Source organism: Anguilla anguilla, chromosome 10 (assembly GCF_013347855.1).
Source record: "Anguilla anguilla isolate fAngAng1 chromosome 10, fAngAng1.pri, whole genome shotgun sequence".
NCBI lineage: Eukaryota > Metazoa > Chordata > Actinopteri > Anguilliformes > Anguillidae > Anguilla > Anguilla anguilla.
In genome coordinates, this window is record NC_049210.1 from 14,947,808 (window position 1) to 14,975,174 (window position 27,367).

Here is a 27,367-nt window from a genome sequence, read left to right on the forward strand (position 1 = left end):
GTGCAACAATTCACAAAACTCACAGTTCTGTTAGATTCACAGTTTTGGTGTAACAGTGTAGTTTCAGTTCCAAAGGCAAGTGCCAATGGCAATCTAATTTTCATTAAATCGAAAAACGAGTTATTAAAATGGGAATCAAAATGTAATCAAATCATTATCAGAAGCTTGAGAACAAACAGGGTTTCACAGGTTTTCACAAGGGAAAAGTGCCACTGTCATTTTCAAATAGAAAATAATACCCACATTATAGGTTACTGCCATCAACATAAAATGCAGCATAAACTCAACATGCATTACACAATGTAAAAGATAAGAAAGAGGACATTTATTCATTTGAATTTCAGATTAAAGTTCTTTTTAGGTATTCTTAAAATAATAGTTAAGTCACATGCATAAAATATCAAGATTACAATGTGAAAGATTATTACTGTTTATATCAAAAATACACAATAAAAATACAAAATGTCAATAATGGTTGGTCATAATATTGATCCAAATTAGACAAGCACAGTAATTATGCATAAAATTGGCCCATGGCCGATTTTGGTACAATGGCTAACCATTAAAGACAAGTCTGGTGACATGTATATACAGTAGTGCATGAATTGTCATTCAGTGGAAAATTCACTAAAACATGCAGTGTAGCCTAATAGAGAGAAGCTTGGAGTACTGAAAATGCACTTTATATGTTTGCATAAGTCAATTTTTTAACCCTATTCTTTGTTCTTCACATTTTGTAAATACAGTGACCAGATTTCCATATTTTCAGCAATTAAACCCCCTCAGATTTCAGCGGTTACTGATAACCGAACAAAATATTCTAAAGAGAAGTAAAAATGTAATTAAAAAAATAAAACCTTACGAAAAATAAACATTAAAAAAATCTGAAATGCAAATAATTAATATTACACAATTAATCCGTACAATTTGTTTATTACCTGTACATGACAATAAAAAAAACACGAAGTTGAGAGTGACTTCAAAAACATAGCTAGACATATAAGAGGAATTTTGAAGCAAGCAAAGCAAACACATGCAAACTGAACCGTGGGTGGCGAACCAAACGGTTATTTTTTTGCATGAACTGTTGCGTCCCTAATGGGTATCAAACCGATCATTTAAATGTGCGTCTCTTTAGAGAGAGGCACCCCCCCCCCCCCCCACACACACACACACACACACACACCCGCCAGAGGTAGCGTATGACGAACAGCTGAATGAGCTGTCCCATCTGCACCCTTGCGATGAGTGACCCTCGTCGTCAGACAGAACATTCTCACAGTGACATCGCCGGGCATAGAGGTGATTGTCACTTCTAATTCCGCCCGGTGCTCCCCTCTGGGCAGCCTGGAGCCAGGCATGTCTCTCAGGCCTTTGTCAGAGGCTCACACTGTCACCCGCCACCCCCCCCACCCCGGGGACCGGCGAAAATTTCTATGCACATAAACAGGGCAGCGGCGCCATGCCGTAGACATGCACCGGACCTACCCGCCCGCCCACACGCGCGTCCGCCTATGACACATGACGCGCCAGGGTGGCGGCCCGCTGTTCGGACTCCGCCCACGTTCTCAATGGCAAATCGGGCGAACTGAAAGCCCACCCCCGCCCCCACCCCCCTCCCCAGGCTGGGACCTTTCTCAGGGGAGACTGAGGGTAATGGAGCATGGTGCTTTGGTAATTCAGCCTGTGCTTGCATTCATTGAGCACATCCAATGGATTTACAGCGCAGCATAATGAGTGTCTGAATGCAATTGCGCTCTTCATTTCTCATTGTTGGAGAGGGCACTCTCCGATGCCCGCGTGCCAGGTCAACATCACCAGGAGAGCTATTTGCCAACAGGGAGATGCGCGCTTCTTTAAGTCAGATTTTTTCATGAGAGATTTATGGTCATGTCTGCGGAGCTACCCAGGCTTGGGCTCGGGAAGTCAAGCAGGCATCACCAATTGATGGCACTTCCTCCGTCAGGAAGACGTGATTTGACTTGTCGGAGCGGGGCTAACCGTGTCCGCTGACTGGCTCCAAGCTGTACTCTCCAGCTGAGGCTCCGTTTAAACAAAAACAAGCCACGGCATCCGTGCAGCTGTACAGCACCTAGTCTGCGCCGAGACCCTACGGATGGATACCTGCGGATGACTCCGCCTTCTGCTCCTGTCCGACCCGATCAGATCTAAACCACAGATCAGCCGTTTGTTCGAAATAACCTTCACAAGAATCCTTCTACGAAGCCAATCCTTGGGCCATCTGTGAATGTGTTTCCGAGCCGAAAGCACAGAATGTACATCCTGCTGTTTGTTTGCCACGGAGGAAATGAACCAACTACAGTGTTACAGCATCTCATTCCGCTATTCAGGAAGAAAATATCATTTTGCTGCTCTTTTTCTCTGTTAGCTTCAAAAAAACATGCGAAGCAGCAGGCTGTCGGCTTATCTGTCTGATGGAACAATCCTCAGAAATGAACACCGTTTGCAACAGGACCTAATGCTTCCTTTTAACAGCAATGCAGGGATGTAAGCTGTGATGTTCATCCATCTAGGGGTCATGTTAACAGCCTCAATAACCTCAAAATGTAAACATGTTTGAGGGAACTCATTTCCCTCAGCTAGTCAAATGTTTTATGAGTCAGCTTATTATAAATACATAGGCCATGGGTCAGGAACAAAACCAGGACACTGTCACCTCATTGTGGAGAACTCTCTTTTATATATATTATAAGTTATATTCACATATTTGCACAGCTATATTGTGTATATTTGTTTTTTAAAAGGGCAGGATTGAAAAGCGGAAAATCGCACAGACAACCCCCAGATGGAATGCCAACATGTTTTCCATTTGGGGTTGAGAGGTCAATTTAAATTGTTTTGGCATCTGATCCATGCATGATAAGTATGTGTGACAAAAAATGAGGATAGTATAGCATTAGTGGCTTTTGGACCGCTCCAGCACAGTGTGGGGGGAGGGGCGGGTAGCAGGGGTGCAGACTTTGGTGTCACAGACAGATGACTGCACTCACCAGGCCTGAGACTTTCTTCTGGGCATGCTCTGTCGTAGCCACTTGGAGTGAGGGGTCAGGTGGTAGATCAGCTGTCTGCAGATTTTGTCTGAAGACTTCACGGTGTCAGCATCCTACAAACACACAGGATGGAACATGGCTAATTAGGAACAGCTCTGAATCAACATGATTAACGCAAGTTAATCTGCATTCATCTGCCTGCCCGAAAATGTCGTACAACATTTTCCGCTGCCAAACTCCCAGTTTTCCCCCACATATTACAGAGTTTATACCTCCATCTCGTTATGTTGCTTTCTGCTATTGTTTTACAGTTTTTCAAGACGGTTTGCTTTAAAATCCATTTCTACTTCCAGATTTCTTTGGCTGATATATACTCAACCAGTACTTGCTTGAGTGGTGACTTTGTGCTAAGCAATACATTTTATTAAGGTTTAATGTTGGTTTGTATTTATAAACCTTTCCATAGAGCATGTATTTTTTCATTTCCTTGAAGTAGCCAAATGCATTTGGTTTGTTACCCTTCAAATAAAATTATGTTTATGTAATGCTAGGCCCTCAAGTCCATTTTTTATTGAAACAAAGCCTTCCTATTTTTGTAAATCAATTTTATTTTACAAACACCCTAAGCCATGTTTGTTAGTCTTTTGCTATACCACAAAATGTTCACAAAATTAATGCTCTATTTGTGTTTTTTAGTTACCCAGTAAGGTTACAGAAAGGACAGGAATCCCCTCTGAATGACTGATCATGAAATGAACAGCCAGTTTGCTCTTTACTGTATCTAGTAAAATGGTCATTGTGCAGATGGAGTTCAACTTCATATAAAAATATTTAACATTTAATCCTTTGAAGAGTATGTTTTTTGGAATGCTTTTTCAAAAGTCAGCATTCTAGAACTCAATTTTTCAATTACCAGCAGTGATTGTTACATCAGCATTAGAATGTTCGGTTAAGAGCATTCTGATCACATATTTGTGATATTACACCTTAAATGGATAACAAATGTAAATTTGCACAAAAGAATTCGCTATATCCCTGGCAAAGAATGTGAATTCCTAGCGCTTGTTATATATTCTTTATTCACAGACCTTAAAAGTGTGTTGCTGTGTGATCAGCCTGCTGCCAGCACAGATCACGGTGTGATACTGCAGCGGTGTCTGAGGTGTTACTGTGCTGCGTGTACCTGAACAGCACATCGTGCTGTCGAGCAGACCGGCCTGTAACCCGACACCTAGTCTGTGCGAATGCCCCGTCGTTCCCTCCGCACTTCCTACACCCGGCCGGGGCTCGTTCCCTTAATACACGTCTCGTCTCCCAGACCAAGGTGATCCGCCCCCGCCCCAGCCCTTCAGAGACGTATCCCCGTTTAAACAAAAAGGGAAAGGGGGCTGCAATGTTATCGCAAGCAGCGTTCTCTCAGCTGTCACTCCTGGCCAATAAACAACGTTGCCTTGGGATATTCCTGCGACAAAACCCAATTTAGCCGTTTGGAGCCTGCCGAAGAAGAGCAAATCTAATTACAGGGACACAACAGAAGGATGAAGATAATGGCAAATAAGGGGGAAGAGCACAGGCAGTCCAGGGAAACATCCAGAACATTTTAACAACGAAACCGTCCGGGCTGACTTTTCACATATTAAAACCAGTGCTATTACTGTCTTCAGAAAGGCATCTCATTTTACACGAGCTTTAAACAACCTATAGTGCCTTGCTTGTCTATGCCTCCTATGCCACTGTGTACGTCAGTAATGAATTTTTCATTATTTATAATTTTGCAAAGCTCAGTCCATGTCTCTGCATTGGCTGCTAAATGCTCAGATTAAACTTTGACATGTGACATGCCATCTTTGCAAAATAAATGTGCTTGATCAGTAGAATACATGAGATTCTTAATGGGCAGGCAATTGAATATGTAAATGAATATGATTCTTCTTGGTCCTGAAATCATAAGTGGTGAGATTATAACTGGTTTCAGGATAATTCTTACAATTATCCTTATTTTAGTACTGAAATTATTTTATGTTTGAACCTTTAAAAATGAGGATTCCACTGCATTTCATAATGCTACAAAATATTAACTGAAGGAGACTGTAGCTCAGTGGGAGCAATATTGACACATTAGACAAAAGCTTGACAGCTTCCTCGCATGGTGTTCTGAGATCTGCTCAGATAAGTAATGGTCCAAACAGAGCTCCTTCTTTTCCGTTAAAGTCAGCTGTGATGCTTTACATGACGAGGAAGCATGCCGATATCCTGGCGCTCCTGTCTCACCACTCGGAATTGTGGGATAGCAGGCACGGAGATGGGCTTGGAGAGCGAAGGGGGGGAGGGGGGAGGGGGGATTAGACCCAGCCGCCCGCTCCCCAGCATCCTAGCGCACTCTCTCTGCTGTCCCCTGGTGAACAGGCCGCAGTTCGTCATGAGTGAGCTAATTAGATGAGCAGGGCTAGAGACTGTGATGTGCAGCGGGGCGATGGAGGGATGGGGCGATGGGGGGGGGGCTTATTCTTGAAAATGCCCACTGGAGTATAATGCAGCTCAGACCAGCTTAGAATACTCTTAGTTTAGATTTAACATTACATTACATTATAGGCATTTAGCAGACGCTCTTATCCAGAGCGACTTACACAACTTTTACTTAGCACTTTACATTGTATCCATTTATACAGCTGGATATATACTGAAGCAATGCAGGTTAAGTACCTTGCTCAAGGGTACAACGGCAGTGTCCTTACCCGGGATTCGAACCTACGACCTTTCGGTTACAAGCGCAGTTCCTTACCCACTGTGCCACACTCCGTCCATGAAACATGAAAACACTATTTGGTGTTGGAGAATCACTCAACTACTATGCACGTCAGAGGTTGACATTTTTTTAAAAGGCAAAGATCAAAGATACGTTTTTCTGTTTGGAAGGGAATGGTTTTGCTTTGTGATTTTTGTATTTATTTTTTATTGAACAGCTTGGATGACAGATTTACACACAGCATTTACAGAAGCATGAACCCCACCTGCACACACACCAAAGATAACAGCAATTCATCACTGGAACTGTCTATTTGTTTTTTAAATGTCACTACAAACCTCAGACACATTTGGACGGCTAGCAATTGTTATTTGTTTTTTTGGAGATCAGTGACCTACGTATATTACAGGCATCAGAATCTCTCCCGTGACTCACGTGGCAGACTGCCCGGAGACAGTGGAAGTGAGCCACTCAGAGTTGTGAGTCCTCCTCCCTCGGCCCCGCCCCCAGTGCTGCGTGTCATCTGACCTTCCCGCCGTCCCAAAATACGAGCAGCCAAGACCACTCTGCAGCGGCGCAGGCAGACTCCACTCACACTACAAACATCCTCATTTCCTCCCACCAAACACTGCTCTGCAAATTTATAAAGGTAAACCCTAGCCTGAGTACCTACTATTCATTCCTATTGTAAAGGAAATGGCTCCTCTCCCTTGTACAGATTACAGCAAAGGTTTGCATTGTCATCACCCCCCAAGATAGTCATTTTTGTCATGAAGATAATCAACCTGAAAACAAAAGCCTTTCGACAGTAGGATCAGGTTTTTAGCAGGTTTGTTTTGGTAGGGTAGATAACCTGACAGATTCACGTGCCCTTGGACTGACCCTTCTTGATCAGTTGAGCAGTTAAGTAAAGGTAGGGTGTTAAATCCAAAATACCTATCAAATAAGTGACATTATTACATCAATGTAAGTCCAACCAAATACATGGGTCCATTCAAACAGTTTAATAAGAGAATAGTATAAAAGTATGTGACTCCTCATTACTAATTTTGTATGAATAAACCAATTTCTTTTGATTTTTGTGATGCACTTATGAGCAGGCCCCAGAGGGACATTGTCAAGATGTGGGGTGCCCTGTATGTGACAGTAAGGCTGCTGCAGGGGAACTCACCTTTTTGGGGCACTGAATGTCCCGGGCCAGGCTGATGAGAAGCTCATGGGAAATGGGGTCAACCAGATTCAGGAAGGCTGCGTTCTTGTACAGAATGTCATTGAGGGAGGTGCCCTCCAGACCTAGGTCCTGCAACGCACAGAGAGCAAGCCAATCAGCTCAGAGAAAAAATGAGAAAAATCTCAGTTACATCTGTGTATACAAACACTTACTTTTAACTCGCAGTGTGAAAAAATATCACATTCTTGAAGGAATGCTTGTATTTGTAGTTATCTGTTTAAAAATAAGATGCTAGACATCTTAGTGAATCCCGTCTCAAGGGAGAGACTGTGGAATAGATGGGAACTTCAAGTATAAGCACAAGGCTGAAGGTTCAAATCCCAGGACGGCTTGGTACCCTCGAGCAAGGCACTCTACATGAGTGAAAATACCCAACTGTCAAACATAACTTACATAACTTGCCTCAGATACTGTAGGTGCATCCTCAATGTAAATATATTCAGAGGAAAATTCTATATTTGTGAGCTGTTTCAAAAAGGCCTTCCAAAGTAAGTGGAAGTCATCTCGTTTTCAACGGCAGGATTTTGTGTTGATAGCTTCTGTGTCTCTCAAGATGTCTTCAACAGATCTGATCTTAAAAGATCCACCCCCGATTTTGTGCATCACATTGAAAAGGACCCTCAAACCACTGGGACTGTACCACAAGTTATGTTTTTTTCATTAATTAACTCTCTTAACTTAATGAACTCTCTTAATCAATAGATTCGATCCATGAGGTGTATGGAGAGTGTTTTGAAGGAAGTCAGGTTATTCGATCTAATTATAACTGTGACAGTCACATTGGGCAGATAAAAATACATTACGCTATTTTGTTATTAATATTTATTCATGAAGCTCAAGCTTTTATCCAAAGTGACTTCCATATTTTGGAGCCCATTAATGCCCTTGGTTCCGCCAGAGCAATTCACATTAAGGCCCCTCGCTCTGGGCAACAGAAGTGGCGTTCCACCCCAGGATATCCCCCCCCCCCCCCCAAGACCCTTTCATCACAAGTCCAGAGCCTGAATACAGCACAGTGTTCACTCTAGACAGGAGCTCATCTGTCAGGTTCTGCTGGAGAGGAACAGCATACATCTGCAGAGAACTGCCTTGAGTCGAACTCTGTCAGTTCTGCCACGGTTATAAATAAACACGAACACTGGAACAATATCGCCAGCCCCTGGACGTGATCCTGGGTCTCAATGCTTGTGCATGTGCGTGTGTGTGTGTGTGTGTGTGTGTGTGTGTGTATGTGAGAGAGAGAGAGAGAGAGAGAGAGAGAGAGAGAGAGAGATACTACAGCTGGTACACTATTCTGCAGCGACAGACCAAATAACAGTCACTGGGGAGGCAGCACTCTCCAGGTGTGTTCACTCCCCACATCACAGGACAGACATCAAAAGGGCGTCGTCCTGTGCCAGGGAGGCCGACAGTTCACCCCAGACACAACAGGTCTTGGAAAAAAAAAACAGGCTGCCTTTTTCTCCATAACCTCAGACAGGATATTCTGGAGCGATGGGCTGAGCGGATTATAAAACACTGTGCTGCCAGGGTGGGAGCTGACAAGCTAAACATTCGCCTTAGAGGAAAAAGCCCCCATCAGCATTTCTCTCCCACTGTATTGTCAAGAGGCCTGCGGTCTCATTTATTACAGGTGCAGACTGGGAATCTCCCTCCCTCTCCCACTCTCTCGCTCCCTCTCTCCCTCTCCCACTCTCTCGCTCCCTCTCTCCCTCCCTCTCCCTCTCCACTACACATTCAGAGAAGCAGCACTTTGAAAGTCTGGTCCCGCAAATCTATTATTTAATTGCTTCTGTATATTTTATAGAAGGATTAATTGGGCAGAATTCACTAATAGCATGAAATGCGTCCCTGTCTGTGGTAAATTTAAGTTTATGGGTGGCATTCGTGTCAAGACAGAACCTGCTTGGGTTCTTGCTGCAAAAGTGGCAGCACACTACGGGGTGGGTCTGTTCAAGTTAGTTTAAAATGGTAGACTGTTTAAAAAAGCAAAAATGCACTCCGGGGACCATTTACAGAAATTAGGAGTGCCAACATTTCTGCAACACTCTGGAGATACAAAGATCAACGAACAGGGAACATATATACATAATAATATGCCGTCTGCGATTCAGTTCACTTTGCATAGCTAAAATACAGTGCTGCCTCAGCCGCAGTCTTCTGTATGCAGGGCAAGATTAAGACAGTTTAGAAAGAACTCGATGTTCTTTTTTACTGGGAGGGGAGCCTTTTGGCTGTTTAAGTCGATTCTCATTTCATTATGCTCCCGTCTTTCCAGAAGCCTGAATATGTTACCAACGGCATCACGACTGAACTGCCTGTACGCACACAATGTTGTAAAAAAAAAAAAAAAAAACTGCAGATATAATCTCATATGTCAGTGATTCATAAACTGTGCTATTTGAAGAAAGGAAAAAAAATATGATATCAGAATTAAGCAGATGATGGTTATGGTGTCTCCAGCAAGCTGGTTAATCCAAGCAAGTTGAGAAGTACACTTTCTTTAAACAACTTTTGAAATAAATTGTGTTCATAAATAGGTACTTTGTTTGTGTGTGTTGGTGCTCGTCATTTGGTGTTGCGTGCGCGTGTGTGTGTGCGTGTGCTTGTGTTTTTAACACGACATGGCGTTGAGTGGCAGGTCCTAAACCGTGGCTGTTCTGGCAAGCTCTCATTAAAAGGACTCTGCGGTTTTCGCAGGGAGACAGACACGAAAAGCCCGGTAATGAGAGCGTGGGATCATTAGATGAGGAAGCTGGGCACAGACCAGACGGCCCTGATTATAATGGACATCTTGAGTGTGAAGGCAGGGGTCACACATTACTGCCTTTCTTCTAACAAGGATGATAGCAGAAAATAGAAGAAAGCCAAAATGGTCAAGCAGCTCCTCTTTCAGGGACCGCCGTCCTCTGACAGGTGCAAAAATAATTATCTTCTTTTCCTTCCTTTTCCGTCTTTTCTCTCTTTTTCTGTAGCCTGCACCAAGACATTTGATTAAATCCCCAGGTAGTTCTTTAAGAAAACAAATAACTATCCATTGATCCAGCATGGTGTCAGGTGAATGGAAAAGTAAATATATTTTTGACGGGTGGGGTGGGTGGCTAAATTGTACTTTAGAATCTGAATCATCCATTTTAGTATTTTCATGAAGAATTAGTGATTTGAGTGATTTACCAACTCATAACCTTTACAACAGGCAAGCAGCACCCCAATCCGCATTAATGCACAATCGCTTATTTGACAGTCTAATTCAGCCAACAGCAAGCTGGTTAATTCTATGTTCCCTGATAACATGAATCTGAGACTAACTTAATAAGACTGGAGGAGTTCATATAAAGGACCAAAGCACGGACAGCCTTTCATATGTCTGTTCGGCTGCACAGGCCCCCCGGGTATCCTTCTCGTTGATTAAGGGTGCGCTATGCTCTGCTCACTGAAAAGTCTTCAGTGTAATTAACTCAAAACTAACTGTTGGTCAAAAGAGCTGCACAGACAGAGAGAGAGAGAGAGAGAGTGAGACAGAGATAGAGAGAGGGGGAGAGGGGGAGAGAGAGAGACAGAGACAGAGACGGAGAGAGGGAGATAGAGAAAAGGGAGATGCGCAGAGAGCTAATGAGTCGCTGTGGTTAAAGGCATGTTGCCCAATGACTTCCAAGAACTGCGATGCCGATGATGCTGGTCTCGCCGCACACGCGGCCAGCGGTAATGAAGCCAGGGAGCGCTCCTGTGAATGTGAGCCTTCATTAGCTGCAGCCATGCTTAGAAAGGATTTTCAAGTGGCTGCGTGCCAACTCCAGAAGACCTCGTTGTTATTTTTACCAATCCTATCAAAGGATGCATAGATCCCCGTGTAGCCATTCTGCACAGTGGTAATGTAACAGAAAAAATACGGATCTTCTTCTGCATGATTTCCCGTAACATTAATAAAATGCTGGTACGCTCGGACATGTTATGTATAACTGCAATAACGGCCATGTTTTATATGATATTGGTTGATGAAGGTAACTATGAAAGTAAAGCTTCCCAATATAAGGTTATGAAAGAGTGTGCTTATGTTAGGGATTTTTAGCAGATTTACAATGCAGACACCAAGTAGTTGTAATTACATTACATTACAGGCATTTAGCAGATGCATTTAAGCACAACTTTTTTTTGTTAAATAGTATCCATTTATACAGCTGGATATATACTGAAGTAATTCAGGTCAAATACCTAGCTCTAGGGTACAATGACAGTGCCCTAACTGGGAATCGAATATTCCTTACCCATGACACTACACTGGCTCCCTGTGCAGCTCAGAAAACTGATCACTCACCAAAAGGCTTATGAGGTTTTCTCAAATGCACGACGCAGATCTCCTGTGGGCCCACGGTGTCACGCACCCCCTTTCATTACTGAGTTTCATACACACATGACACACAACTGAGCTCATTTATTCTGACACGATAAAAAAACACTCTGCTGTTGTTTTATGCTGCATTGCCTGCTGAGTGAATGTAAATAAATATCCCTGGCCACACTGAAGCTAGCTCCATTAGCATCCATGAGAGGATACTTACATTATTACGGGTGTGTAAGCTGTGGTTATGTACACCCTGCCACTGCTTAATGCACACATTGCATTTTAATCAGTTGGGATATGGTACAGAATATTCTATTAAGGAAGAGGCAGATTAATATGGGAGTAAACAGCCCAAGTCTCCATCACAGCGCTTTCAGATTCAGTGTTTTCCCCACTGTGCTCACAGCCAGCCTTCACTAGTTTTCCGAGGCAGGGGGTGGGGGACTTTTCTATCTCATAGCTGAAGCTGAAATGCTGCCTTCAACAAGGGAATATGACTCATTTTGACTAACGGTTGTGGGGGGGGGGGGTGTTGGAATATTTCTTTTGAAAGATTTATTGATTTAATTTGGTTTTGAATCATTAGCGTCCATTATGGTATCGGACCATTCTATCTGCGATCCCATGTGTTTACGAGAAAATGAATTTACCGATGAAGACAAAAGAGGAGAGGCTCGAGTGAGTAATGAGAGGTGCCGGCCTGTGACTGCGTTCTAGGCAAGTGTCTGTCACTGCGCTCTCAGTTAATGGGCTACGGTCGCCCGTTTCCCATGCCGCACTCAATAAGCACTTCACAGAGAGCGGCGCAGAGTAAATTCTTATTCTGCGCACAGTGCGCCGTGCGCTGCTCAGAGAGGTGTCGCACACACTCACCCGAGTGCGGGGCACACCGCCGGCGGCGGGCGGCCAGTGGCCATTAGTAAGACTGAGGGCGATTCCTCATGCCTCTGACCACGACCGGACCGCCGCGCCGGTCCCCCCTGCTGTAACGCCCCGGCTCCATTACGGGGAATCAGCGAGTGCGGGAGCGCCATTAGAGGCGGAGACGAGAGAGAGCGGACGCGCTCTAATGGCCGGCTCTGACAGGGCCCTGTGAAGTGGAGTGACAGCCCGGCGGGCCCCAGAGGGGCGGCGGGGCGAGGGAACACGCTGATCCCTCCGCTCAGCACAGAGCGCCGCGTCGGTGAAGGGCTGAACTCCTGGACAGGGAGCCCACGGCCGGACAACGCTTCTGTACGTCAGCCTTTCCAGCAATGCACACGAGCTGAGCAGAATTCCAGCCCTGAATCATCGGAATGCTTTGCCTGCTAAGTTGGTTAGATATAGACTGTTTTTATGGGGGACGTTAATACTAGTTTTACATAATAGTTTGTATTATCAGGGCTGCAGGGTGGCTCATCCTGTTAAAGCACTATTCTAGTGCATGGATGGGCCCCACGGATCGAATCCTGAGCATGCCAGTGCTGACTGTGGCCAGTAGCCCCATGGTGCGATAACATCATAAACATCAGCTAGGGTTCGACAGGATTTGGTTGGCTGGGTTCTGTGTCTCATCGCTCTCTGGTGACCCCCGCTGACCGAGCAGGTACCTGTAGTCAGCTTGCTTAAGATGCTTGTGAAGTGTATTCCTCCGATTTATGTCTATGCAAGATTTGCAATGGGGCTGCTGTGTGAAGAGAAGCATCTGGAAACATTGTGTGCTTGGCAGGAGAGCGCATGCTTGTCTGCACTCTCCCACACTGGCTGCGCAGACTGCAGAATGAGCGCAGCTGTATGCAACTGGCTTTTCCAAATTGGAGAGAAAATGGGGGAAGCACAAAAAATGAAGAGACAGTATTATCCAAACAACTTGACAAACCATGCAAGGTTTCTCTTCGGAGCTTTGAAGCACTATCAAGACACAAGTGACAAACCATCAATAAAGAATAATTTACAGAATTAGAACAAAAAGAACAAAAATGTAAAGAAAACCTGAGCTTGTTTCATGAATGATAAACATGTCCTCCTTTTTGTTCTCCTCATCCAGCTGCTGCATGGAGTTATGAGCAGACGGGGAAACAAGGTGGGATACAAAGCCCACATTAATCTAACTCAGTCTTTGGAAACCAGAGATGAGACAGGCACAAGGTTATCACGGGCTCAAAGAACTTCAAGGGCTTGTCTTTGCCAGCGCTGACCTTTGCTAGCTACGCACCTTTGGGCTGATTTTTAACACTGAATCCCAAGAGGGGGCACACAATGTGCTCGGCTCCTAACGGTCCAGATACCGCGATCCCGCCCACACCCGGGGAACGAACCAGAACGTCTTGCGCTGCAGGCAAAACACACACCGACAGCCGTCTTCCCCGCTTCATTAATAAAGGGTAACTGCCTACTCTGACACAGTTTCACAGATGAAGAAGGAAAAAAAAAATCCATCTTCCTACTTTACTTTATCTCGTGGGGAGTTTTTGGCAGGCAGAGCGCATTTGCCAGGGGGAAGGGGGTGTAAGTACATCTCCGCTGCCAGCTCTGGTGTCCCTGAACAGGAACTCCACACGGCCTCTCAGAGGAAGGTGGAACAGATGGGGTTCTCTGTATCCAATGGCTCCATGCAGAAGAGCAGACAGAGAGGGAGACAAACTCCCACTCATGCTCCACCATGTTGGCTGAAAAATGCAAGCCGACAGCAATGGCAGCACAAGCATTTACAGCAAGCTTCTGATGTGCAGTATGCAAATAAATCAAGGGGGGAGGGGGGGGACCCCAGGAAAAAGTAGTGCCAGAAACACCAGTCTGTTCCATTCTGGGGTGAAGCCTAACAAAAAATGAATTGATGCATCTTGCTTTTATGACAATGATGGACTTGAACTGGGTCAAATAGACGCTCAGTTTATACCATTGCCTTCAAGGGCTATAAACTTGACGTGTGACATGCCAGCGTGATATCCTTCAAAATTTCGCACTGTGTTTCTTTGTCTGTTTCTGAACCTGTAGCTGCCTGCAGGAATGCTCCAGCTACCTGAAGTTCAGTATTCCCTGCCCTTGCAGGCTTACTAGCTGTCTGAAAAATAACAACCAAATACAAATTCTGTTTAGCGCATTTAGATGAAATGGAAACTACTAGATACATCTGTGCAGTCAAGCTCTATAGCTAAGCAAGTTTAACACACCTGCTTAGCTACTTAGCTTCTTAAATAAAAAAATATATAGGTTTCCTGTTGTAGCGCTGAATAGCAAACTTCTCTATGAAAAAAAACGTAGATAAGTATCAGATATAGCTATTTCATGCTAGGTATACATATTCAGGTGAACTGGTGAACACTATTTGCTGTAAGGTCATTTTAACAGCTTATTCAATTGAATTAAATAGTTCAGTATAACCTTGCACGGAGGAGTAAGGATGCTTGGAAAAATAAGACAGCTGCAAATGTTACAATACAAATAATCAAATTAGCAGGAGCACATTTCAGGAAGTCTGGATTTAGTAGTCATTAGTGTCCACCGACACCGTTGCTTGTTATCACCTGATGAGAAACCGATTTTAAAGACACAGCAGCTATATACGGTCAAGTATATAGGTTACCCGTCACCTTTAGTATTCATTGCGATGATCTATTGTTATTATAATTATATTATTCATATCATTCGAAGAAGTCGTAGAAGTAGCAGTAGCCGTGGTAATAGTAGTAGTAATAACTCAAATTTAAATGATGCACCGAGCCACACACAATGATTCAATTGACATCGGGTACAGCTCTAAGGACTGATTATGTGCCCAACAAAAACAATTTTTCAAGAACTTTCACTCTGCGACCAAGCCTAGGTTTATCTATGATTAACCGTCATTATCGAGAAGCACTATAAAATTTAGGCCTAACACATGTAGCGTAGGCTACTTTCTCACCCTTTAACCATGACCGCACATCATGATCTTCAATAACAGCAGCAACCTGTGGTTATTGGGCCAGACAATTATTAAATAAGTAAACCTAAAATAAATAAATACTAATTATAACCCCTTCAACCGGTCCATGGGTAGGGTCAGGTTTTATATTGTTTTCAGTGATAATTATTTACACTATTACATCTGTCCATCTGCAACAGGCAGAAAGATATTACTCACAGGATGAGCATGTACTGCAGTTTGAAACCATAACAGCAAAACGTTTTTGCCGTTTATTTTGAACAAACTGTTATTTACATCTAAAATTGTTATACAGAAACTGATGTTTTATCTTTCATCAAAAAAATACTACCCATTACACACCCCCTTTCAAAACACTGAGTTTAATAAGTCCTCACCTTTCTCAGTAATTTGAGCACGTCGACTGCCTGGTCCACCTTGTGTTCGCGGAGAAGCTTTTGTATCTCTCTGATCCATGTCACCCTCCTCACGTACGGACTGTGATTCGTTTTCCGCAGCATTCCGGGTAGCTTGTCTGACTTTAGCATCAACGATGTAAACAAAAACTCCCCGCTACCGCGACTTCCATTCCTCTCTGCTTCTCCAGAGCTGTCACGCGCCTGGCGTCTCCTCTTTGAAAATTTCGTTTCGCTGTCCAGACTACTCTGTCTGCTCAGTCTAGAACCCATTTTGTTGATGGGATATTACAGTTGCACAGTAAATTATTAGTGCAATGTTCTATGTCCAGTATATAACGTAACCATGTTAATAACGCAGACCTTTACGAGCCACAAATCGTGTAAACTTGAGTAAATCACTCATATTCTATCACTGTGTTGTATCATCCTATTACTATTGTTCAATGTAAAGAAAACAAAAGATGTACCTAAAATGAAAAGCAAAACAATTTTATTTCTAATGCTACTGGGGCATGATCCCCGCTACGTTACGTTAATGTTGTCTCCTCAGTAAGGGTGTTCGCGTTAAATCAGCGGCTACCGATTCCTCGCTTGCTATTCTGTGCCTGTCCCCTTACAACACTGTTTGTGTCTGCTGCTACACCGCACCACACGAGTCTCGTACAGTCTCTATCCAATCAGAGCATACCGTGCCAACATGTGTCTTTATAAAGGAATGCCCTCGCTTGGCTTAAACTTCAGAAACCAAATGTGTACTTTTGGGCGGCTGTGCAGTTTGATGCCATTTCGTTAATGGTACAGTCGGTAATTTTTAAAAATGTATTGCTGCAATATAGGATGCCTGCTATGGCAGTGTTCTAGGCGGGCCTGTTGATTCATTGTATTCAAGGATAGCAGAAACAGTTCGTATTCTGTCACTATTCACATTTTTTTTTTGTTTTTTTTTTTGCATTTCTAAAACATCAATATTTTGGCTTTGATACCGGGACGTTGTTTATGCCTAACCAACAAAACCAAAATGATTTGTCATTTAAAGCCCACTTAATCTAAAAATAAACAAATAAATGAATTGAATGATCAACTACAGCTGTTCTGTTCACACACAGCACGTGCAATGAGGTAGCTAAAGGTGTAACACAGAAACGCTTTAACCGTAACGATGCCGACAACGCAGATTAACACGTGAACATTCCGCTAGTTTTTAGTTTGCCTGGGATAATTTTGTGTCATTTTTATGAGAAAAGACTCAGCGATTCAGGAATACTGTGAACCTTGGAGGCAGGGTTTGGAACAGGATGAAACGGATGAGGATCATGAGGTATGATCCTACAACACATGCACATATTTTGGGAAACTGACGTTTTTTAAATCACAATTTCCTAAAGCTGGTTTTATGAAACATGATTGATAAAAAGTTTTTTGTCATCTTAAAAATTCTGTTTATTAGGAGTTATCATAGGGTGCAGGTTTAAACAAAATACAGTTTTAATTTATAGACTTTTTTCAATATCTTTTGTGGTAAATAAATAAATGATGTGCATAGTATTTTTTTTTTTTTTGCCTATTACAATATTATGAAAACAGATGACTAGGAAGCTGTCAGAGGAAGATAATTTGTGGTTTGATAAGACTAAACTTGAGCTCTTTGGCCTGAAAGCAAAATGGTATGTTTGGCACAAAACCAAACACAGCCCATTACCTACATAACACCATCCCAACTGCCAAGTGTGTTGGGGGCAGCATCATTGCTTTTTAGCGGGAGGGACTGGGAAGCTTGTTGCCAAAGGCAAGATGGATGGAGCCAAATAGGTAAATTCTTCGGGATAAACTGGAGAGTCCAGGTTCCACCAGCAGATATCAACCCCCAATATCCACTCACAGATGTTACCCTGCAGATGTTAACTCGCTAATGCTAAGGCCCTGATGGTAACTAAACAAAAGTCAAGAAAGGCCCACATTTAATGTAGCTGAAATAGGCAGAGGGACTCCCCCTGTTCTGTTCCATGCATACTTAATGAATGTTGCTCTGATTGGGTGAGGGGTATCTTGCTTTGAAGGTCTGGAAGAGGGGTCAGACACGGGCTGGCTTATCTAAAAGCTGACATATTTTCAGGGGCGACATAGCTCAGGAGGTAAGACCGATTGTCTGGCAGTCGGAGGGTTGCCGATTCAAACCCCGTCCTGGGCATGTCGAAGTGTCCTTGAGCAAGACACCTAACCCCTAACTGCTCTGGCGAATGAGAGGCATCAATTGTAAAGTGCTTTGGATAAAAGCGCTATATAAATGCAGTCCATTTACCATTTTCTTATTAAAGTTGACTCATTGGGCTAGCACTATGATATTATTATCAAAATATTTGTGGTTTTAGCCTCTTTCTAATGAGTCAAAACATCAGTATGTTAGGAGGCAATCCAGTTCATCTATTGAATACCTCTACAAAAACAGAAATGTACTTCTGCTTTTAATAACAGAGGTGATATTTGTAGGCAAATAATAGTTAAATCCAGCCAGTAGTAATCTCCACCTGTGACAAGACCAAATCGTACCACGTTGTTATCTGCTTGAAACTGGAACTCCTAAATTCCAAACTGACAGGCCTCAACAGCCATTATCCATATAGACATTGACCCGTTCAATTGATGATGATTAAATGTCACAGATTCATAGACATTCAAACTTAAAAATCTAACAAGAAATGATCCTTGTGACATTCTATGGCCACACTGGAACCATGACCCACATTAGTTCTGGTGTTCTGTGTTCCTAATGAAGATAATAAGACCTTCTAGGAGAGAAGACACCTTTAGATTTTCATACAGAGGAGAACCTCAACTGAATGTTTATTTGCCTGAAGTCATTTATTTTATGCCTGTGAGAGGAAGAAGAGAGAGAGAGAAACAGACAGGATTCCTATGGTTGGCCATATCAAATTATATTGTCTTTTTCTCAAAGGTGATAATCTTAAAAACTAGATGTCTAAAATACATTAGAGACTCATTGCTCCATTTTTATTTTATTTTTTTGTATTCTGAACATTTAAGCCACTGTCAATCGTCATCCTTTGTATTGTGTTCTGATGGTTAAGGTTTAAGGTTCAATGGAATCATAGCAGTTGCACATTGAAGTGACTGCCTATGTACAATTTTGCAGACGAGGAGGGGTGCTGAGACATGGTCTGAGACAAGTCAAGGGACCATCTTAGGCTGGCTGGCAGCACTAAGGTGGGCAGTGTGTATATCTATATAAAGAGGTAAGGGCATAGATTCAGTTTGGATTTGGCTTGGATGATACACCAGAGAAAGTAGGTCATTGGTAGGCTCTTCAGATGGTCATTTGTGTTTCTGTGCATAGCATTGGGAGGAGGAGTGCACAGGAAACTTCCTTTGCAATTCAAATGAACAGCATGGCGTCGCTATGGAAGAGAGCAGCAGCATATGAAAAGAGAAACTTGTTATTAAGGCACTCCCTTTTTGCAGCCAGGTTGTGCAGGCATTTCAGTAGAGCTGAGGACAAGTGCAGTGTAATCATCACAGCAGTACAGCATATGCTCTCAGGCGGAGAGTGCCGCCATAACCTAAGCTTGCACAGTCCAAGTACAGATAAAATGCAGGCAGTGCTGCAATGCGATATCATGAAAGAGCCCATGCCTGTTAAACTAATCAGGGCTGTATGGTACATTCTAAGCATACATATTAAGAGTGAAAAATTATTCAGTTATCTGAAATGAACCATACAAATCAAACGTATCAATGTTGGCTGCTGGGTAGCTCACTTGGTAAAAGTACTCTACTTGTAGTGCATGAGTGACCTGATTGAATCTGGCCCTTACCACTGCCAACTGTGGCTGGCAGCTTTGCAGGGACAGTACACAATTGGCTTTGCTGTGCCTGAGAGCTATGGGAGGATGACCAACGTTCAGTTGCTCACAACCCTTGCTGTACTGTCTGGGTGCCTGTGGTCTGCTCTCTGCATGGGAGTATGATTGGGTCTTCTCCTCCGCTCTGTGCTCGAGCAGCTTGTGGCTACAATGTGAAAAGAAGCAGTATTGACCCTATATGTTTCGGAGGAGAACCGTGAGCTGTCGTCACTCACCCGGCAACAGGCGGCATGAGCCTGCATGAGCATATTTGTACATCATTCACAAATTTGATGTTCCAATTTTGGGTGGGATTGGAGATGTTATTTTTATTAATTTTTTTTTAATCACTGGAGTAGAGTTCATTCATTTGAAGTCAGTGAATGATAAGTGTTGTGACATAATGTGTTTTTAGCTGTGCCGGAAGAAGTTGTTGTTTTGTATACCAAAATTCTTGCTTACCGTGTAGATACTGTATGTCACAGCAAAAGAGGAATTAATGGGTCAGTTGCACTGTGATTAGGTTTAAACCTCATGACCACAAAACTGTATTACAGCTAGAACAGCTATCCAAATCTGGCAAATAAGGATTTACTGCTACAGTTATACATGTAATTTGTGGTCTAGAGGTTTAAATCTAAGGTTTAAACTCTAACTATGCACACTGTAATTGGCCCAGTGTGCCTTTCTGTTAACTAAGAAACTACAGTACCTAGTTAATTTACAGTAGTTAATGCATTAAACTGAGTGCCATGGAAATGTTATGTTATTATGTGCAAAGAAAGTATTAGCACCAATAAATGGCTCTCACATCACAAGTAAAATTTTATGCCAGTGTTCTAGCCTGAAGTTTTGTGGCACACTAGCACAAAATTATTGGCAGAAGTAAATGTGAGAGGTTTTTGGGTTGAAAGGGGCTTTGAATCCTCTGAGGTTGCCTGCAGCCTCTAATTTCTGTGAAAAGTTTTGTAAAACCAACCAGACAGTTTTGACACAATTTTGGAACAACAGCAACAGGATGTTGGATACTTTGGGTGCAGGGCATCCTAAAAAAAAAACTGTAAGCGGGCCGTGTTAAACTGTTTCTTGTACATGAAATGACCTTCAGGTGTGTCGATTACCTTCTGCAGGAAAATGGTCAAGAAGTCGATCGTCGCTGGTGTGGTGGTACTGCTGGTGGCTTTGGTGTGTATCTTCGTGGGCCTCATTTTTGGATTGGGATATAAGAGGAGCCACTTTTCTTCATCAGACCACTTCTACTCAAAGGCTGCTGTGGCTGCAGATGCAGGGAAATGCTCCGAGATTGGGAGGTAAGAGCCGGGAAACCAGTGGTTTCACACACACCCAAAATTCCTCAACTACCCACTCATATACCCACATGCCCACCTGCATCCACACACGCTCACACAGACACCCTCAAATACCCACACACATAGCCACACGACCACACACATGCTCACACATGCACACACATACAGTTGAGGCCAAAAGTTCACATACACCTTGGCTAAAGATATTCAAACTCATGGCCAAATCAAGAAAAAAAATTTGTCCCAAACATTATGAAGATCACTGTACTTATAAACCCACATATATATCCACACACACCCACGCATATACCCTAACACCCACACACCAACGTCTCACCAACGTGTACACCGAACACACACTCAAATGCAGGCGTATGCTCAAATAGCAACAAAAGAAAAGTGTTTCATTGAAGGTAACATTTTGCAGTGTTAGAAAATATAGCATCTTGCAGGTCCTGGACTTTCACTTCATGTCCTCCTCCAGTTAAAATAAAATTTGTATCTGGAACTGTGCCTCAGGCAAAACTCTTATTGAAATTCAAAATGGAATCAACTGAATTTTAATTATTTCTGAGGCTCTCAAGCTGAATATAATTACCTTAAGCAAAAAGTCCTGGCTTCTCTAAAGTTCCTCCATAGGGCTCTCCAGCCTCCGCTAAAAACTCCAATGCTTTGGGGAAAAATATTTCAGCTTACATAAAACTGCACTGACACTCATTAAAAGAACAATTAAAAGCACACGAGAATGTCAAAAAATATCTAGAGATTATCATGAAGCATTCAATCAGAAATCAAATGCTATCAGCCAACACTGATAAATTGGGTCAATGGAATTGGTGGCACTGAAACTGTAAATTGTGCTCTTTGTGTTTTCACCCATTCAAATGCCCTCATGAATGATTAATTAAACATTTCTAAGCAAAGATGCATGTCATTTATTATTGGGAAGTGTTCTGGTAAATTCAAATGATAAACCCCCTTTCAGTTGTAGAGAAGTGAATTTGAGTGAATTTTCTTCAGTTTCAGTTTCAGCTGTAAACTTTTGGTTTGAAAATCTGAATACCCCTGGTTTTGGGACAGCCTCTAGCTCTCCCAAGGAGCATGAAAACCGAATTTGCTGTAAGGTAGAAAATCTTTTTGGCTCTCTGGTCACGGCTTAGAACAGGGAGCTTTTGTGAAAAGTGACCAGATTAGGACACGGATCTCAAGACTTAAAGAAGCAATAATGGAAGTGCGTGCACTGTACTCCTAACCCGCAAAGACTCATACTTTTCTGCACACCCACCCCCAGTGCCGCCCCTCTGTGTGTGTGATTGTGCTCTCAGGGACATCCTAAAGAGGAACGGCTCAGCAGTGGATGCCTCTATCGCTGCCCTGCTGTGCGTAGGGCTCATGAACGCTCACAGCATGGGAATCGGAGGGGGGCTCTTCTTCACCATCTATAATGCATCCACAGGTGGGTTTGCCCCCGCCTTCCCTCACCCTCCACCCCCACCCCACCCCAGTTTCATCAGTTTGTGCACTGGAAAAGTACTGATATTGAGTCACATTTTTTGTTGTTTTTTTTTGTTGCCATTTTTCTCCCATTTTCTCCCCAGTTTAGTCGTTATACCAATTCCCCGTGTGTATCACGGTCCTGGTTGATGCGCTATCCTTCTGTTGGTCTGGGGAGGGTGTAGACTACCACATGCCTCCTCCGATACATGTGGAGTCGCCAGCCGCTTCTTTTCACCTGACAGCGAGGAGTTTCACTGGGAGAGCGTAACGCGTGCGGAGGTTCACGCTGTCTCTCCCAGATCCCCTCCCTGATGAACAGGCACCCCGACCAACCAGTAGGAGTTGCTAATGCAACTATCAGGACTCATACCCTCACCGGCTTCCCACCCGCGAACACTGCCAATTGTGTTCGTAGGAAAGTCTGACCAAGCCGGAAGTACCGCTGCCGGGGATTGAACTCTGCGGTGGTAGGCGAGTGCTTTTACCTCTACACTACCCAGACGGCCCACATTTTTTGTTGTTTGTTTTCATTTTTGTATTTCTACCAGGAAAGGTAGAAACCATCGATGCAAGGGAGACAGCACCCATGAACGCAACAGAAGATATGTTTGGCAATAATACCCAGCTATCCCGGAAAGGTAGTTTGCTGTTCTCAGTAATGTGGCTTTGCTATTGAATTGGATTCTTTGGAGGAGTCCACTGAGATAAAGAAAGGCTGGATAACTGATCATTGTAGGAGAGCAGGATGGAGGGGGAATGTGTTGGTCACTCCAAGGTGAATGTGGCACTATCCGTGTCCCCACCCTGTTTCTGATCTTTACCTTGGATCAAAGGTGATTTGCCCATAGCAGCTCAGCTAAGATATTTTCTGGAAGTCGCTTAAGAAACTGAAATGTCAGCCCGATTGTAAACAATGAGAGAGGCTAGGACGTTGCCTGCCTATACAGGTCATTACATGACCGAAAGTTAAGCTTACAGGTTATATTGAAGTGATATGGGGAAAATCAATAAATCAAGACTTAAATACCCATATGCAATATTTATCTATTCATCCGAGTCAGCGTCTCTCACATGGCTGTTCTGAAAATGGCGGCCATTTGAGAATTAACCGTCCCTTGCTATACAATGTATGCTTAACATGTTCATGAAACATGTAAGTGCTGACATTAGGACATGTGATGATTGGAGTGAGAGAGCTGACCTGGACACCTTTTCCCTGTGTCTGCTCGTAGGTGGGCTGTCCATTGCTATTCCCGGGGAGATCCGCGGTTATGAGATGGCGCACAAACGCCATGGAAGGCTACCCTGGGCGGAGCTGTTTGAGCCCAGCATCGCATTGGCACGCAACGGCTTCCCCATCGGCAAAGCACTGGCCAAAGCCATGGCCTCGAACCGGGACGCCATCTTGAGCGATACGGCCTTTTGGTAAAAGTAGCACTCTGTGGTCCTTTGAGCATCACGTTAGCGTCCAGTACAGGTTACAACAGAGTGCTCCATGCATTCCATATTTGTGTGAAGCGTTCACTGTGTTTTTTGCACACAGTACCCCTTGTCTGAAAGTACATGCTGTTACAGTATGTGGAGAAATAAAACTGTCTCTAGTCAAAGCAGTTCAGGGATGGCTTATTCCCCAGACACACAGACTTGAGCCTGGAGATTCTTATGACATTTTCTCTGTTCTTGTTTTTTTTTTTATTTCAGTGAAGTGTTTTGTGACATGCACAAAAACCTCCTGAAGGAAAATGATATTATAAAATTTCCCAAACTAGCTGACACCTACCAAAGGATAGCAGCAGAGGGGCCCGATGTTTTCTACAATGGGACTATGGCTCGCAGTATTGTGGCGGAAATCCAGGCAGCAGGTCATTGTCTCCCTTGCCTTATCATTATTTTGTGTCAAAATTGTATTATTTATTTCACACTGGTGACAGACGGCGCAGAGAAGGAGCACAATTTGTTTAAAGGTTAAAATTGAGTAGCAACAAATAATATTTGAACAATTCTTAATTGTAAATAGCAATGGTAACTGAAGTTCTACGTATTCCTGCTGCTGTGACATTTCTTGGAAAGGAACTTTGTATGATGCTTGCCTGTTTCAGGGGGAATTATAACGCTGGACGACCTGGCGGGCTACGAGCCCCAGCTAAACGAAAACCCACTCAAGCTCAATGTGGGAGAGTACACTGTGCACGTTCCAGATGCCCCCTCCAGCGGCCCTGTGCTTGCCCTCATACTCAACATTGTGGATGGTAAGGAACCTCACTAAGTGTCTTATCATTACATTATTACATTACAGGCATTTAGCAGACGCTCTTATCCAGAGCGACTTACACAACTTTTACATGGCATTTTTTACATTGTATCCATTTATACAGCTGGATATATACTGAAGCAATTTCGGTTAAGTACCTTGCTCAAGGGTACAACAGCAGTGTTCTACCCGGGAATCGAACCTGCGACCTTTCGGTTACAAGCCCAGTTCCTTACCCACTGTGCTACACTCCGTCCTAACCCCTTATCAATAGGGGTTCAGGAGTTTGGGTTGGGGTCGCTGAGTGTCTGTGGATTACATTCTCTCTGAGTGTAGGGGGAAATCATAGTTGGAGGTCTGTAAATCACACACTTCAATTACTAGGTGTCTGAAGGCTCTACCTGTGATGTATGGTTAGAGGCAGGAGGCACTATTTGATGGCTGTAGTTTAGTGATCTATGAGAGCTGACTCCTATGGTGTGTATCTAGGATTTAGAGTTTACTGATATACACGACCTCTCTCGGTCGCATGAACTGTGGTTGTTTACAAAAGAGAAAAATATGAAAAGAAAGGTATTACACTACGGTTTCTAAGACCGTTATTGCATTTGATAATTATTGTTGTGGTATATCGCCCCAGCCCTAGGATAAGTCTGATGACCAAAGCCTGTAGGGGTTTCAGCAACAATAAGGCCAATTATGTACTGCCTTGCTGGGCTGCTGGCAGGTCAGCACTGGCACAGGCAGTGTTCCTTCAAACAGCCGACTCACTGTTCTGTGGATGAAGCGTTCTGGTCCAGGGGGGTTTTCGGCAGTCTGCCCCTCTCGCCGCACTGCCGCCCACTCCCTCCACACACCCTCCCGTCTCTCACAGAAACACTGATCCAGCTAATTTGCCATTTACAGAGGCCGCTTGCAGGGGAACATCATTAACCAAGCTCCAGACCCCGAGTGGCATGATTTGCCACTAATTGGCCATAAATGAGTAAAAGGAACGCACATTTAAAATCCCACTAGTTTCTCATCCTGGAGATTCATTACAGTGGCTGTTCTCACCAAGCATTCATCAAAACCATAGACTACTCGTATCTTCAGATTCAAATCTGCAGACTGCACTGAGTGCAGAGAGCACCTGCACTCTCTGGCACAGCTCTAGTGTAGCAGTATGATGAGATGTGACAGGCTTTATATTCTTTGACAAGGCATCAAAATGATGAGTATTTCCGCCATGTTTTTTTGACTCGCAAAGCTTTTATTTGCAGGCTACAACTTCACGGGTATGAGTGTCTCTACCTCTGAGAAGAAGACGCTCACATATCACCGCATCGTGGAGGCCTTTCGCTTTGCCTACGCCAAGAGGAGCCGACTCGGTGACCCTCGCTTTCTTAACATCACAGACGTGAGCTCACCACTGCTGCCCCGCTGCTAGTCTCTCAACTCACAGGGGTTTACATCCTGAGAAAATGACCTTACACTCCACTTCCTGTCTCTGCTCTTAGACATAGCAATGGGAATGGCCAAGGAGCTGGGGTCAATGTGTGTTTCTTTTATTTTTCCATTTACAACCGTGCGCTGCTTATAGGGATACCATTACCCTTAAAATCTATACGTGCCTGTAAATGCGGGTTTTCCTCATATTTCTTAAGTGATTATTAAGCTTTTGCTGTATATATTCCACATGAATTAGCAATATTCAATTACACCATTGATTCCTTTGGATGTGGATGTCATAAGTCTGCTATAGTTACAATATAATGATTTTAAAAATCACCAGAAACAAGTCAAACAAAGTTTTGATGCAGTAGGTCATCTCTGCTGTTGATTTAACGCTGGAAAAAATACCAGTTCATGCTGTGTGATTTATTCTTCTCTCCCCCTTCAGCTCATTTACAACATGACCTCAGACTACTTCGCAGACAGAATCAGGAGCAAAATCACTGATGACACCACTCACCCCGACAGCTACTACGAGCCGGAGTACTTTGTCCCTGACAACCACGGAACGGCCCACCTGTCCGTCATAGCAGAAGATGGCAGCGCCGTGGCGGCCACCAGCACTATTAACCTGTAGTAAGGACTTTGGCTCTCAAAAACCATGGCTGCCTTTTGCCTGCAGGGGTCATACATGGTACATTAACACAAGCTTTGCTGACATGAGATGGCTGTGCCTTTTTAATAGCTAAGGTTGTAGCAATATTGTATGGTCGCACAAGACAGCCACTGGTCCACAAGGTACGTAAACTAAAATATAATTTACAGTCCATGTTGATTATGTTTCCCCAGTTTTGGCTCTAAAGTTATGTCTCGTTCGACTGGGATCATCTTCAACGATGAGATGGATGACTTCAGTTCTCCCTATATAACCAATGGATTTGGGGTACCTCCATCACCAAACAACTTCATCCAGCCAGGTGAAACATTCACTCTGAGGACCCAATGTGTTTCCTCACACACATATCAAATTATTTTTGAAGGAACAATCATTTTACTCAACCAAAATATCTGCATGTGCCTAAATTTTGCACTGGCATACCCTGCATTGGTGTCAAAGAACAATGTCTTAAAAGAATGATTTTCTTCCTCAGGTAAAAGGCCACTTTCATCCATGTGTCCAACCATCATTTTCGACAAACACAACAAAGTGAAGATGGTGGTGGGAGCCTCTGGGGGCACCATGATCACGACCGCAACCGCTCTGGTAAGCCTGCGAACGTGCCCCCTGTTCTCTCACACACCAAGGCCCTTTCATTTGAGCCTTGCAATGAGCCTGAAGGAAATGCAACTCCCAGCACTGGCCCTTTCATTTGAGCCTTGCGA

At 43.6% G+C, this 27,367-nt stretch overlaps 2 protein-coding genes across 6 annotated transcripts in view; one reads left to right on the forward strand and one right to left on the reverse strand.

Annotated features, from left to right (window-relative positions):
* Window positions 1-16,360, reverse strand: part of LOC118206562 (leucine-rich repeat-containing protein 75B-like) — a 40,295-nt gene extending 23,935 nt beyond the window's left edge. Inside the window, exons 1-3 of the mRNA XM_035379373.1 lie at window positions 15,615-16,360; window positions 6,929-7,057; window positions 3,012-3,124 (exon numbers count right to left, since the gene is read on the reverse strand). Coding sequence (XP_035235264.1) covers window positions 3,012-3,124; window positions 6,929-7,057; window positions 15,615-15,905 — 533 coding nt within the window. The 5' untranslated portion in view covers window positions 15,906-16,360. The remainder of the gene's footprint in view (window positions 1-3,011; window positions 3,125-6,928; window positions 7,058-15,614) is intronic.
* ggt1a (gamma-glutamyltransferase 1a) overlaps window positions 1-27,367 on the forward strand; it is a 63,955-nt gene that overhangs the window by 34,664 nt on the left and 1,924 nt on the right. For 2 of the 5 annotated variants that reach the window (XM_035379369.1, XM_035379368.1), the window contains 10 exons: window positions 20,623-20,802; window positions 22,128-22,258; window positions 22,848-22,937; window positions 23,532-23,724; window positions 24,001-24,161; window positions 24,399-24,548; window positions 25,813-25,949; window positions 26,433-26,620; window positions 26,834-26,961; window positions 27,136-27,248. In XM_035379369.1, coding sequence (XP_035235260.1) covers window positions 20,627-20,802; window positions 22,128-22,258; window positions 22,848-22,937; window positions 23,532-23,724; window positions 24,001-24,161; window positions 24,399-24,548; window positions 25,813-25,949; window positions 26,433-26,620; window positions 26,834-26,961; window positions 27,136-27,248 — 1,467 coding nt within the window. In that variant the 5' untranslated portion in view covers window positions 20,623-20,626. The other 3 variants (XM_035379367.1, XM_035379371.1, XM_035379370.1) reach the window with 3 other exon arrangements.